General features: G+C 38.5%; 1 protein-coding gene across 1 annotated transcript in view; it reads right to left on the reverse strand.

Moving 5' to 3' along the window:
* The window catches only part of LOC120746740 (voltage-dependent calcium channel subunit alpha-2/delta-2-like), a 39,753-nt gene that overhangs the window by 10,953 nt on the left and 14,005 nt on the right, over positions 1 to 14,795 (reverse strand). Inside the window, exons 3-16 of the mRNA XM_040052188.1 lie at positions 13,583 to 13,699; positions 11,455 to 11,514; positions 7,291 to 7,335; positions 6,772 to 6,907; positions 6,550 to 6,681; positions 6,381 to 6,438; positions 6,236 to 6,286; positions 3,398 to 3,497; positions 3,146 to 3,307; positions 2,920 to 3,030; positions 2,719 to 2,797; positions 810 to 859; positions 543 to 632; positions 373 to 438 (exon numbers count right to left, since the gene is read on the reverse strand). Of these exons, the coding sequence (XP_039908122.1) occupies positions 373 to 438; positions 543 to 632; positions 810 to 859; positions 2,719 to 2,797; positions 2,920 to 3,030; positions 3,146 to 3,307; positions 3,398 to 3,497; positions 6,236 to 6,286; positions 6,381 to 6,438; positions 6,550 to 6,681; positions 6,772 to 6,907; positions 7,291 to 7,335; positions 11,455 to 11,514; positions 13,583 to 13,699 (1,257 nt within the window). The remainder of the gene's footprint in view (positions 1 to 372; positions 439 to 542; positions 633 to 809; positions 860 to 2,718; positions 2,798 to 2,919; positions 3,031 to 3,145; positions 3,308 to 3,397; positions 3,498 to 6,235; positions 6,287 to 6,380; positions 6,439 to 6,549; positions 6,682 to 6,771; positions 6,908 to 7,290; positions 7,336 to 11,454; positions 11,515 to 13,582; positions 13,700 to 14,795) is intronic.

The following is a 14,795-nucleotide window of genomic DNA, read 5'->3' on the forward strand; positions in this document are numbered from 1 at the left end:
ATTGTTTATATATTGTTTCTATTCAAACTAGTTGTCACACTTTAAATGATGTGCTTATTTGCTTTTCCTGATGAAGCTGGAAGCAGCAGCCAATTAGAAAACTTTAGCAGCAGAAAGTCACCTCACCCATATGTAAACGTGTCCTTTCTATACAGACTGCTTCAATCACATGTAATATATTAGTAAGTATAGAAGCATCCTGATCACACTATTTGTTTTTGCCATACAAACATTAGTAATTGTAAATATTAAGTGATATTACACACTAGAGTTAAAGTCTGTATTTGTTCACTAAGACAAAAGGAGAAAATAAGTAACTCGCAAAACCATCTCATCCACCTAAGCTCAAATATAATTATCCTGTTTTGTTACCTGTGAGTTTCCGTCCATGGTGAGATTAAAAACAGGCAAAGTCCCAGTTACTACCATGCCAAGACCCTGCAGAGCGCAAAGATAAAGTCCCAAAACATTTATTAGAAATTATATGAGCCTATTGTGTATTTAATGGATTAGGTATATTTGATGAGCTCATGCCGTCTCACCAGAGCATCCTGATACACATTGGTCCACTGAACCTGCTTGGCTTCGCTGCCTGCCAGAACCATGGGGCGTCCCAGCACGTCAAGGTACTCCTGACAAAACACAGAGATACGTGACAGGCCGCAGCTTGAAAACAACCGACAACATCAGGCCTCTGGGAGAAGGCTGAGCAAACAAATGAGCATAGATGTTTCTATAGGACGAGCGAGTGCCACAAAGAGAATGAGCAAACAGGCATCATCTGTATTAGAGGCACTAGACAAACCCACCTGGGTGTTAATCCTTATAGCGCAGATGGAACGGATCTCGAAATAGTAACCTGGCAAGCGGCGAAGAAAAAAAGACAACCAGCGAGAGAGAGAGAGAGAGAGCGAGAGAGAGAGAGAGCGAGATTGGAGATGTGTGAGCGGTTCTTTCAAAAAAAAAAAAAATCAACAACACTGGAGTGGTGCTCATAAATATTCTAGATTTGACTGGATGATACTAGACCAGTGACTCAGCCTTTAAAATCCCACAGGTAGGAAGCTTAAAGAGCTTAAAGAAGAAAACTACTGAGCTTTAACACAGAGGTTTCTATATTCATGAAATTCAGTCAAGACCATTCAATCAGCTGGAAGTCTAAAATCTCCAATGACTGATCTCATGATGGGATGAGGACTGAGACTGTTCAGTCCTCATCCCTTACCATTCATTACCCTTCACCATTCAAATTATCCCACGTCCATATGTTTGTGTCTTTCATCATAATTCCAAACACATAAAAAAATGTATTGTGCATTTTAAAATATTCTGGTTGTCTTCCTGAAAACACAGCCTGACATATTTATTGTCTTTGCAAACTTTGCAAAGGGATTTCCTAGATTTTTAAAGAATTTGTAATGAAGGTTTGAAGGTCAAAGCAGTGAGACGCAGAGAGTCTAGCTCACAGCGTTTAACGGCTAACAAAATATAACACGTGTTGCTCAGCTGATCTATTTTATAAAACCATCAATTATTCAGTCAAAACTAGCAAACCAGGAGGACACTGACAAGGCTTTTTCTCTTGGGTCAAAATATCACTCGGCGGGCATGAATTTTTCAAGGCGTTGGCAAATGCACCACATTCCCCCACGTTCTCGCCAAAGAGGTTTTCAGTGTCAGTGAGTAACTGTTGGGCCTTAAAATATCTACACAAACAAAACTGTGGTAGCGACCTCTCTGTGAGTACCAGCACCTCCTTAAAGTCAAGTCCTCTAACAGGATCAGTGTGTTTTACATTATGCTCGGTTATTTACTGGTTCTATTCTTATTTATTCCCATTCTTACAGATATTGATGTTTAGGATTTCTTATTCAACTCATAACAACTCAAACTTCTTCATGCAGCTGTTCCCTTTAAGGATGACCACTGAGGATCATTTGCCTCCATCTCACCCTATCCCTAGCATTTTCTTCTGTCACACCAACCCTCTGCGTGTCCTTCATCACTTCATCCATGAACTGTCATCAGTCGTCCACTTTTCCTCCTGCCTGGCAGATCCATATTTAACTTTGTCCAGCATAGCCACTATTCCTCCTCTGCACATGTCCAAACCATCATAGCCTTGTCTCTCTAACTTCATCTCCAAATTGTTCACCCCGAGTTGTCCCTCTGATGTCATCATTTCTAATTCTGTCCCACCCGGGCAATTACGATGACAATCTCAGCATCTTCAAGTCTGACACCTCTAGCTCGGCCTCCTGTATTTGTGTTTGTGCCACAGCAGGCCTCACTACCATCTTATAAAGCTTTCCTTTCACTCTTGCTGTTGTCAGTCACAAATGACCCCTGATTTTCATCTCCACCCACTCTAACCTACCTGCATGTCAGCTGCTTTGAATGCTTGACCCATGGTTGACCCAGAGTGTCATCAGAACCCTCTTTTGATGCCCTATTATATGCTTTTTGCTAGATCCTCAAAGACATAGTGCAAGTTCATCTAGCCAAACATTGCACACATTTCAGTGCTTTTTCTCGGCATGAAGCCACAAAAAACAAAAAAGTAGTAAAACTACAAATATTTTTATTTATCATTACTTTTTTTTATCAAGTGATCCACAGAATACATCCTCTCATCATCTTATCTTATCATCTCAAAACAGTTTTTAATACAATGGACTGAATCCTTTTGTAGTCTACAGTATATGAAGCTGAACTCACCTTTATTGGTGCACGCAATCCATTGTAAGGGTGTGACATCATAGTTATGCTGGCCCACGGAAAAGGTAAATACTCGAACCTGACATGGGTGAATAGAGGAAATGTCAAATTAACAGTCATAGGGTGATTAGACACTACAGAAACATCCTGCTCGAATGCAGGAGGTAATGGAGAGGTGTCTGATTTGCATGAGAAACTGACCGTTTTGTTGGGCCAGTTGTATTGCATGAAAACATCCTGAGCTCGGTCCTCTCCTCCGTCAGTAAACAGCATGATTATTTTATTGCAGTTAGCCCGGGGGACATTTGTTTTCTGAAAATTAGGAAAAAACAAAATGCACGTCTCAGTCAATGCAGTAAAACTGCATGCAGAACCTTTATTTTATCACATAATGCCAAGTCAAACAAAATCAGTATAGATGACTTGCATTTAATAGCTGATTGAAGGCAAAGTGAAATCCAGACTTGTAGTCGGTGGTGCCTTTAGCCTGCATCTGCTGCACTGCATCCTTGAAAATCTTTTTGTTGCGCACATTAGCCTGGACTAGATGGCTAAAGCAAGGGACCACAGCCACAGCCTTCTCATTAAACTGAAACACAGGAGCAGACGCAGTTTGAAAACAACAGGGGAAATGATGGAAAACCAATGTTCAGATTCAGTAAGTATAGCATATGCTAACCCTGGCCACATTGACGTAGTCATCATCGGATAAAGTGTCCAGCATTTCCATCACTGACGCTTTGATCAGTTTCAGGGTGAGTCCACTGACACTGCCACTCCTGAGGAAACATCAGAATAAACATGCTTAAATAAATACTTGTGTGGAGACAAACAAAAGGCAAGAAGATAATTTTGTATGAGGGAATGCAAAAATTACGCATTTATGTGTCAAGAGTATTAACTAATCCTAAAGGTTTTGGCTCAGATGTAGTTAAAACTCGCAAAATGGTGCTAAAGACGATCTAATTTTATCCATTTTTATGCCAATCGACAGTTGTGGAGAGCATAGTCTGACACAGGGGTGTCAAATTTCAGGCTCAGGGACCAAAATTGGGTCAGCCAACACTTTAATTTAGCCCATTGAATGACTTTGGAAAATGTGAAAGAGGGCATAGATTTTGGAATTTCAGGTGTATTTTCATACGTTTTACAACCAAAGCATTCATACTATACCAAAGTAATTACAGTAAGTGATAAATAAACAATTAAATGACAAAAAAAACCTGTTTTTTCACTACCTACTATGAAAAAAATAATTTTACTTTAACAATGTTTATACCACAAGTCAACAAAGACTGAAAACCTGAGACTTACTGCTGAAATTGCACCTTTTTTTACACTGAGGTATCTCAGGGATTAAACTTCTTCACACTCACAGGAAGGGCACTTTACTGGTTCAGCCCACAGGACGCAATGCACTGCTGTGCCTGATACAAGTATGTCTGGCAATATTCAATTCAATTTTATTTATATAGCGCCAAATCAAAACAACAGTCGCCCCAAGGAGCTCGAAATAAAAACTCAACAGAAAAGTTCTGTACTGTAACTGTAAAAGTCTCCCTCAAAGTGAAGATTTTTTTTCTTGAGAACTTTCAAACTCTCTTCGTGAGCCAGGTTTAAAATAATTCAAGAGGCCAGTTTAAAAAGAACAGAATAATTCATAATGCCTCCACTAAAGTCTTCAGTAGTGCTGCAAAATCTCTCCTGCTGCAGCGATTGATCGGCACTGATAAATATATTCAGTGGTTATATAATGGTACTTTTCACTCCTTTACTTTCCACTTCTGTTTTAATTTTGTACAGTTTGCATTCAACAAAACACAAATTTCTGCAGTACTAGTGGAAATGTGATCTCAAAAACTACAGTAAAAATATGGCTAAAAAATAAAGCTCATGAATACTGCATGGAAGAATAGATCTGAAAATTTGTGATGAGCAACCAGGTTTCAAACTTATGAAAGGTCTGCTGATTTCCCACATTGAGCTTAACAATGGGATTAACCTTGCAGTAAGTACCAATGAAGTATGTCCTTTTACCACAATAGCAACCATGGGGACAGCACAGCAACAAAAGACTGCTGTTCTCGAGCGTGAGTTTGAATTCACTCAGCAAAAAAAAGCAAAACATTAGTGTCTGCTCTGCCATACAAATACAAATGTTTCTGATTAAAGCAATACTTGAAAAACATTTATGAAATATACAAATTTGCAGATGACAAAATGATGCTACAGCCAACAGCTTGTTGTTAAACAAAATACCAAAAACAGAGAGCAAAATACCTAATCGAGTTTTGCCCTAAGGATTTTACAATTAAAGCAGTATTTCACACTTTATCCAACATAGTGCAAATCATGCTGACTTGTTCCAATGTTCCAACAGAAAGGCTCACACAGTGAAAAACAACCAGGCTGGACGTGCAGGAAGTTAAAACAGGAACTTTAAATTGCCAGGGGTGAGGGGAAACAATCTATATAGTCTATGCGTATTTTACGATACATTATATCCATACAGGGACACCAAATATTGATATTTTGTTGCATAAATTAAAATACTCTGGGTCTACGAACTGGAGGACTCATCACGCCTGTAGGAGGTAATCTTTCTGGAAACAGTTGCAGTCTGACTTGGACTGACCGCCATCCCTTTTTCAAAGGTTTGCAAATAACTGCTGTTTACTCAGAGTGCCAACATGTTGCCATCAGTATGAATGAGACTTTATCAATAAGCATAACTCAAGGGGACTCGACTCAGCTAGCTGCTGGCTGGTTGTATTCTAGTTACATTCCTATAAAACAGGAAGATGAGTGCAAATCTAATAATTTTCAGTCTCTGTAGACTTTAAGAGATATGTGATTTTCTATGATCTATCACAGTTGCTGTATTATCAGAAACAGATTGCAAGTATTTGCCAACTTGACCGCATTCAATCACGACTGATATCAGACTGACTGTCAACATTTAGCAGGTTTTAGTGACAGCTTGAACGTCTGATTTTGCAGCAAAAAAATAAATAAAAATTGGATTGAACAGATAATGACAAAGTTTAACTTTGAGGACATAACGTGTTTGAAACAGGTGATAAATCATATGAATATCACAAAATGTTAAAAATTGCAATAATATTGCATCACCAGAAAGTGAAAATGTGGTTAATAAAACAACAACTAAAGAGGATCATAAAGCTCTAACCTTCAAAATTAAACATGAAATGAAAGAAGGGCAGAGGTGAAATTTGCATGGTTAACAGTGAGAGGCACACCGAGAAAAACTAATGAGGGGCATAAGAAAAGTAATGAAATTCAGTAAAACGACTGGATGTTACAAGAAAAATCCGAGAATCAAGATTTAAAAAAAAACACATGGGCAGAAAAAAAGCGATTTCCTGGACTCTCTGTACATTGCCAGCCAGTCTAGCCTTTGCTTGTGTCCAGCTGTGATGCTAAACTAAGATAACCATAAGAAAAGTGAATGTTCATTCTCTGAATGGGTCAAAAGGAGTTTAGCAGAATTACTCACACGTCAACAAGGATGACCATGTCTTTGGGGGATGAGGCACCCTGGATGTACCTGTGGGGAACAAAGAAGAGGACACAAAACTTCATCTGCTTCAATCCATTGCATGCAGCCCACATGTAAACATGTTTAAAGCTGGAACGCATACCAGGGCCTCCTCCTGACATCATACAGGTCAATTTTATCAGGAGCTTTCCAGGGTGTTGCTGCAAAAAAAAAAAAAAAAACAGAAGAAAATATTCACGTCATAGTATTTACTTTGACTTTGGCTTATTCACCTCCTACCTGACAGCTGGAACCTAAAAACTAAAACCTACCTGGATAATAGCGAGTGACTCCTGTCGCGCTCCCAAATGCTTGCCACAGCAGTGACGGATCCTCTCGACTATTCTCCATGAAGACTTTCTCCAACGCTTGCGTCCAGTTCAGTTCGTTTAGAATGACGGGAGCTAATCAACAAACAGTGAAATATTTTAAATACACACCTTAACCTTAAGCTAATTGCAAACATGTCTTTACAGACTGGGGACTCTACTTACCTCCTTTATAAATATCCGTGGGAATCTGAACAGCTGTGTAGGAATAGTTGACATTATTCTTGAAGTTTGGGTCATACACAAACTCCAGCTTGATGTGAGAGGGATTTTCCACCTCTCCTTCTCCATCCATGGAATACTACATGAACAGGAGGACAAGCACATGAAGCACAAACACATTTCTCTCCCTAATATTAATACTGTAGTTGAGTCAATTCAGGCTAGGTCAAGTAAGTATAAGCCAAATACAGTGGAACCTCGGATTGCGAGTAACTTGACCTACGAGTAATGAGCAAAAAACTCATAGTCAGTGACTTATATAGAAAATACCTTTAAAAATGATTTTTATGTGAATATTTTGGGAGCTCGGAGCGGTCCATCAATCATTTCTCACGGGGAAAATTCTCTTTGACATACGAGGGTTTTGGTTTGCGAGCAACAACAAATCATTCTCATAAACCAAGGTACTACTGTACTTAGTTTTTTTTTAATAAAAGTTCAGTTTATTTGTCCCTTACTCACATAATCCAGCTCTGCCTTGGAATCATAATAAGCCATGTCCAGCTCCTAGTAGAGAACAGATGGAGATATGAAGAGGCTGCAACTGTGAAACAGTTTGAGGACAAGTAATCATATGCATGCATGTGTCAAGTCTGTCTCTGCACAGTTCTTCATAAGCGTAGCCACTACTTAGAATGTATGTTCATTTAAAATGATGCCCATCGAAAGTCCAAAACTGCATTTTTTTAATACTACAACCTTGTTTCCAAACAAAAAAACAAAACAAATCAATGTCTTTTTAATAATTTAAGTAATATTTTTGAAAATTACATACAGTTTAGAATTAAATGTGGTCCGATGCTGCTGAAATAAACAAGGCCACTCACTGATGAGTACACACTCTGAGATGAGTTTCTTTCAGCTATCTGTAAGAGTGACCTTCTCTGTTCTTTATATTTTATAAAGAGCGGACAAGCTACCTATACATGTTCATGATTTAGAGTTGTGCATACTTCTACTAAATCTGTATTTATCGTTCACATTCTCAGACATGCAAGTCACTCATACCTGCATACAACCCCCGTACGAGCATGGATGCCGTACGTGTGCTGATAACTAGCTGGATGGTCAGAAATGTTTTCTATATTGTCTGAAGTTTCAGGAACTTTTTTTTATTCATGGTAGGATTTCAGCATGCTTTTGTGAATAAATCATCAAAAAATTCCAAGGCAGTCTCATTTCAAATACCGTAAAATGCCTTTATTCTTATAGGATGGTCAGGTTTAACTTAACAAGCAAAAAACCCAATGCATTTCAGCAGGCAAGCCTTGTTATAGTTGTTGCTCTTAGTTAAATGTAGATGCAGAGACAATGTTAGCAGACATGTTGAATCACTGAATCCCATGACTATAGACCATGTAATGCCACCTAATAATTTTCTATTGTCGTTGACTGAATGGACTTTAACTAACAACATTACATAGTATTTAAACAGACCAAAGGATGTGCTATGGAGGCTTTTTCAATCCTCCTTAAGCAGGTGTATAACTGGGTCAAAGGGAAGAAAACTGTTAAATTATAAAAGAAATATTTGTTTTTTTCAAACACATTATTCAGAGAAAGATTGTTTGTCTTAATGTTTTTTGAAATAAATGTTTTTTAATAAATGTTTTTTAAAATAAAATCAATCCCAATTTTAAATTATTTTAGTGTACAGCAGGGAGAAAATAAAATTATTATATCTTATAACCTTGAAAGAGAATAAAGGGACTTTGCAGACATCTGTATTTAGAAAATTAACAGACAGAAACATTAAGGTACACGCCAGCAGCTTTCACCCAAAGTGGCTTAAAGAAAATGTCCCTTTTGGTCAAATCTAATGAGTGAGGACAGTCTGCACCCAGGAAAAGGATTGTGAGGCTAAATCTAAGGAAATAGCGTTTTCAGGAACATAGATATAGAAACACTATCTAACACCTGGACACACAAACCTTATTAGTTCCAAAACTAATAAAACATGAATTAGTCTTGGGGGAAAACATACAGTACAGAGGCAGAGACAAATAAACATATAATGACAGGAATTGGGGTATTAGGAGTGATGATGTAATGACCCAGATCTCCTCTGAACCACCATTGATCAGTTTTAGGAAGACTCTCATCCTACACAACAAACTGGTACACACCAATCAACAACCAGACTCCCAGGGACATGGCTGTGCCCAAAACCTAGAGAATCCTGTTTGATAAATCATGACGTTCTTTTGTGACTTAGCCCATGTGTATCTTTTTCAATGAGCACCTCAAATAGAAGCAGTTTGAATCCAGGGATTTGAGACTTTGTTGTTCTCTGTCTCTCTGGGTCAGGCCCCTCTCCAGGGTGTACCCCACCTCTTGCCCAGTCACAGCTGGGGGGGACAGGCACCAGCTGTTCCGAGACCCCAAGCTGGATGCACGGATCCAAAACATTTTTTCCCAGAGAGGAGTAACAGCCCAAAAAAATGATTCCTCCATCCATAAAATGTTAACAAAAAGCACAAGAGCTTTCCAAAGTAACACTTTCATCTAAACAGCAGCCAAAAAAAGTACAGAAGTCTTTAGTTTAAAACTACATTTAAAAAAAAAGGAAAAGCTGCATTTGTGATGCTGTAACCACCAAATGTTTCCTATTGTTCGGTACTGTTTTCTGTTCAGCACTCTCACATTATGAATCAGTAGACAGGCTGTTAGGCTTGTGTGGAGCATCGCCATCTGTTACTGTCTTTACTTCAGAGTACGCGTGACATCTACACTGAGGTGGATGTGTTCCTATTTTTGGCCTGTTCTGATTACCAGATTTGATCTCCAAAGAGCGCCTTAGCCTAAATCGAGCTTAACATGACAACTCCATCAGTCTGCCGTTAGTCATCCTGTTGTTAGTAATATAAGGTTTTAGCACCTCTGAAAACACCGAGCTATCAGTCAGTGTTCTTTTTCAGTCAGTCCAAAGAAATGATGCTGCTCATCCAGCATGTTAACTTCTCCTATGAGCTCTGCTTCTTCTAACATTAATCTGTCAGCAGCGATAAAAGATAGTTTCATTCATATATGATAAAAAAGGGGACGTTTAGGATTTACTCAGATCGTCTCTTCAGTCTGTCTCTTTCTCATCATGCCACCTTTATGTATAACAATATGCTTGTTCCTATCTTTGCTAAGAGACAGATGAGAAGATGGGTATCACTCTTATATCCCTCTGCTAAATATAGAGCTCCACGCTAAGCAGGCTGGGTTGCTCAGCTTAGCATACATACTGGTTACAAGTGGAAACAACACCATCTCTATACAAATATTTATTTTTAAAAAACCCAAAGAGTAAAATTGCTAATCTTTGCTGATCAGGCCTTTTTACTTTCAGACTTTATATAGCACCAAATCACAAAAACAGTCCCATCAAGGTGCTTTTTACACTAAGGTAAAGCTCCCACAATTATGGAGATAAAACCCAATGATCAAACAACTCCCTTTAAGCAAGCACTTGGCAACAGTGAGAAGGAAAAACTCCCTTTTAACAAGAACAAATCTCTGACATAACTATGCTCATTTAGTAGCAGCCATCTGCCACAACCGGACTCTGCTTACAGAGATGGAAAGAGCATCTTTGAATGCACAGCATATCCAGGCTAATGGTGGTGGTGTAATGGTGTGGGGGCTATTTACTTGGCACACTTTCGGCCTCGTAGTATTGATCATCATTTAAAAACTCCAGCCTACGTGGCCATGTCCTTCCCTTTATGTTAACAGTGTACCATCTTCTGATGATCAAATCACTTTGCCTACATTCAAAAACAGAGAAGAAACAAAAACAACGGCCAGTTAAGACGTGGAAATCTAACTGGGAGCCTAAGGCAACAGTGTCTACTCAGATTGTAACGGATGAGCAAAAACATGTAGTCCTTTGAAATCACAGGGGAATTCAGTGCCTCTGAGAAGGACGTGAGAACCCATGTGAGAGGATGAGGTTAATCCCGTCTCATTTTGTCGGGGAAATGAAGCAGACCGAGTGGAAAAGTGGAATGCCAATGTGTGTAGGACTCAAAAGAACCACACGGCTGAGTGCACTCAGTCATCTGTTTCAGCCAGACGAGCGCAGCGCAGAGGGATCCACTCAGCTGCCTGGTGTAAATGTTTCTTTCTCAGGTCATCCGGTTTAGAGACACAGGGCTGAGAACATACCCCTGAATTATTTTATTCAGTGAATTCAAGATAAAATTGTACCGTTTCTAATATGTGAGGAAATGTGTGATGACAAGTATAATGACATGTGCTTTTTTTAGGGAAACAATACAGTGATTACAATAATATATATTATTGTAATACACTGTATTGTTTCCCTAATTTTTTAATTGACACATTTTCAAGTATTTCAAACATATAATTTTTTTGAAAAAAAAATTTCCCCTTGAAATTACTATAGATTGACTCAAATCCACTACAGACACAAAAAACCTTATGAAGAAAAGTAAAGACGAATACGTTGAAAACAAAAACTCACCAAGGCCTTACAAGTAATTAAAAAAACACATTTGGAAATGGAAAGTAAAAGAAATGGAGCTGAATTGGCTACATGCACAACTATCAAAGCTATAAACTGAGTAACATTATATTTCTAATTTAAACTGAGAATATAATGTTATTGAGACTTACCTTGATTTCATCCTGCCACAGATGCTCCCGCTGGAGCCGCTCTGCTTCACTGGCTAACCTCTACAGAGACACAGCCACATTAGACAAGCAAGTATGATGACATGTTCAATTTCTCTAATCAGATGATTTTGGGGGAAGGTCACAATTAGACAGACTTAATCAGACTTGTGTTAACTGGTGTTTGTAAATGATACTGTGGTCCTGCATTTTGCAGGACATGAAATGGGTTCTCAATCAAACTTTTCTGTCTTTGCTTGCATGTGCGCTATAAGCAAGTAACATTTGTATCTGTAGGTCATATCTTTACAAAACTTTTTTTTAGGTTTTGCACAAACAGCATTGTACAAAAGGACAGAGAAATGGATTGCATGTAGCCATGTGAAAATAAACTTCACCCTCTATCATTTCTAAGGTTTTAGATATAAAGAATTTAATTTATAAATTTAATTTAATTAAAATTTGATTAAAAAATCATCTGTTCTTTAAAAGGTTATAAAATTAAGTAACTATAATCTGCTGATATTCTGTATTTTGTTTTTGCTAAGCATGGTGCTCTAACTTATGTGCAAAAATCTCCACTTTATTCTGGTTTATACAAATGATGTTGCAAAGACCTTATGGTTTGTTTAGATGCAGCTGTCCAACCCTAAGCCATGCTGTTCATTTTAGAGAGAGGAGGCTTTGTCCTGGCAGCCCTTCCAAACAAAATGTACTTTTCTCAAATGTACTAATGCTAACTGTCGCAGTTTCTCTAAGCTTTGCTCAGGCAAATGGACTGATTCTTATATGGCGCTTTTCTAGTCTCCCGGAGTATTCAAAGCGCTCTATACAACATGCCACATTCACCCAATCACACCCATTCTCACAAGCACTTAGTGCTTTCTAAGTACGTTCACACACATTCATTCATAGGCAAGGCAAGTTTATTTATATAGCACAATTCAACAACAAGGTGATTCAAAGTGCTTTACAGAGACATTAAAAAACAAAAACAAATAAAAAGCATGATTTAAAATTGATTAAAAAAACAGTAGATAAAACAGTAGTTAAAATGTAAGTTTTGAAATTTAAGCTTAAAAGTGTGGATTTGGTGTTTTATTCAAATGCAGCTGAGAACAGGTGAGTCTTCAACCTGGATTTAAATAATGTGTTTCAGCTGATCTGAGGCTTTCTGGAAGTTTGTTCCAGATATATGGAGCATAAAAGCTGAATGCAGCTTCTCCGTGTCTGGTTCTGACTCTGGGAACTGATAAAAGACCGGATCCAGATGACCTGAGGGATCTAGAAGGTTCATACTGGGTCAGGAGGTCACTGATGTATTTTGGTCCTAAACCATTGAGAGCTTTATAGACCAGCATCAGAACTTTAAAGTCTATCCTCTGACGGACAGGCAGCCAGTGTAAAGACCTCAGAGCTCCGATGGATGCATTGGAGAGCAACTCGGGGCTAGTATCTTGCCCAAGGATACTTGGCATGCAGATTGGAGGAGCCAAGGATCGAACCACCTTCCGATCAGTAGGTGACCTGCTCTACCTCCTGAGCTACAGCCACCCCAGCAAATTCACCACTCCAGCAAAGATTGGCAGCTGTTTTGAGGCTTTTACCCTTGTGAATAACATTTCTCGCTATATTGGAAATGGTTTTATAATCCTTCCCAGATTGACAGCAGCAGCAATAATTGTTTCTCTGAGATCATTGCTGAAATCTTTTCCTCCTTGGCACTGTGCTAACACACAACTGAATGCTCCAGACCAGCAAACTGATAGATCTTTTTCTTTCAGAGAGTTGCACATACTTGATGATGTTAACTGGGTATATTTGATTATCAACACCTCTTAACTCCCTTAGATTTAGTAAATGTCTTGTTAGACTTTCACACACTAATTCTGCAGTTTGATTTTTGGTAATTAAATAAGGACACGGCATAATATGTCACGAGTTGCTGTGCATCTGAGATTGTATTTATCTAATATTAGAAAAATGAGAAGGACAAGATTATTTTATGTTGTGATAAGTAAGGCGTTTCTTTTACACGTTTTTTAAAGCAACATCGTATGATTATGACATTAAGAAATTAATATTTAAAAATCACAAGACAAAAATACAAAACTTGAGGAAACATACTTACATCAAGTGCTTTGCGCTTTTTAGCCAGAAGTTTCTCAATATCCGAGGCCACTTTTTCAACAATCTTGCGAGGCTGATTCCTCACCAGACTAAACCGACGCCTTTCTTCATTGTATATCTGTAAAGTTTGAATGGACAGCTGTTAAAAACATGTGCAACATGTGCATCGAGTGCAAACCTCACTCCTGCTGACTTTTCCAGAGATACGTTATCTATGAATAAATCGTTTTTTTCATGAACCTGCAGAATAAAAAAAGACACTGACAGAGTGTCTGAGACAGAGCTGTAAGATTCAAAGCTCGACAATATGCAAAAGCTCATCTGTTCATTGAAGGCGCACTTGCTGTGTCTGCGTGTACAGTCCAATTCTAAGATGTCTCCATTCATGCATAAGTATTTATGAACACTGTGTTAACACACTGAAGCGCCCAAAGAAATTTTATGTGCAATCATCACCATGTCATAAAAAACATATAGAAAGTAATCTACATTAGAGTTAATTTATGCTTAAATTAAAAAGGCATATTTGTATCACACGGCAGACTTTCTACAAATTAGATGCGTGTTATACACATGGGGGTCTTAAGCTTGATACACCCAAATGACGCTCTTAATGCTTTTCTCTGCAGGGTCTGAATTTGAATTAGGACCGCACAGAGAAAGTTAAATTCAGAGCACCTGCCGTACAGCTTTGGTACAGCCACAGAAAGTACACAAGGAAACTTTACAGGTCAGTGGGAGACATCTGGGAATCACACTGGACAGATAGTGGGTGGAGCTGTATTGAGTAATGATTTTATTTAGGAGCAATACCTTCCACAATATTTGTCTTAGAATCATTTCTGCTTTGAAATTGTTAGAGCTTAAATCGTGGCCACACTGCTAGTGCTGGTTTAGGCCCTTTTGCCTTCTGCCTTAATTTTTAATGGCGCTGATTCATCAAGGTACTGAAAACATTCTGGTTCATATTGACATGACAGCATCAAAGAGTTGCTGTAGATCTGTCAGGTACACATCCATGATGAGGTGCTCTATAGGATTGTGCAAAGTAGTCAGACTCAAACGTCAGTGAACCCCATCCTACATGAAACTTAACAAAACGTCCCCCCCAAACTTAATTAACAAAACAAAAAATACATCGATTTGGTAACTCAGCTCGCCTCTCCTCTCTCATCTGAGCATGGCAGAGACTGACTATATTGTAAGAATAGATT

This window comes from Simochromis diagramma, unplaced genomic scaffold, assembly GCF_900408965.1.
Source record: "Simochromis diagramma unplaced genomic scaffold, fSimDia1.1 OVJJ01000389.1, whole genome shotgun sequence".
NCBI classification, from domain to species: domain Eukaryota; kingdom Metazoa; phylum Chordata; class Actinopteri; order Cichliformes; family Cichlidae; genus Simochromis; species Simochromis diagramma.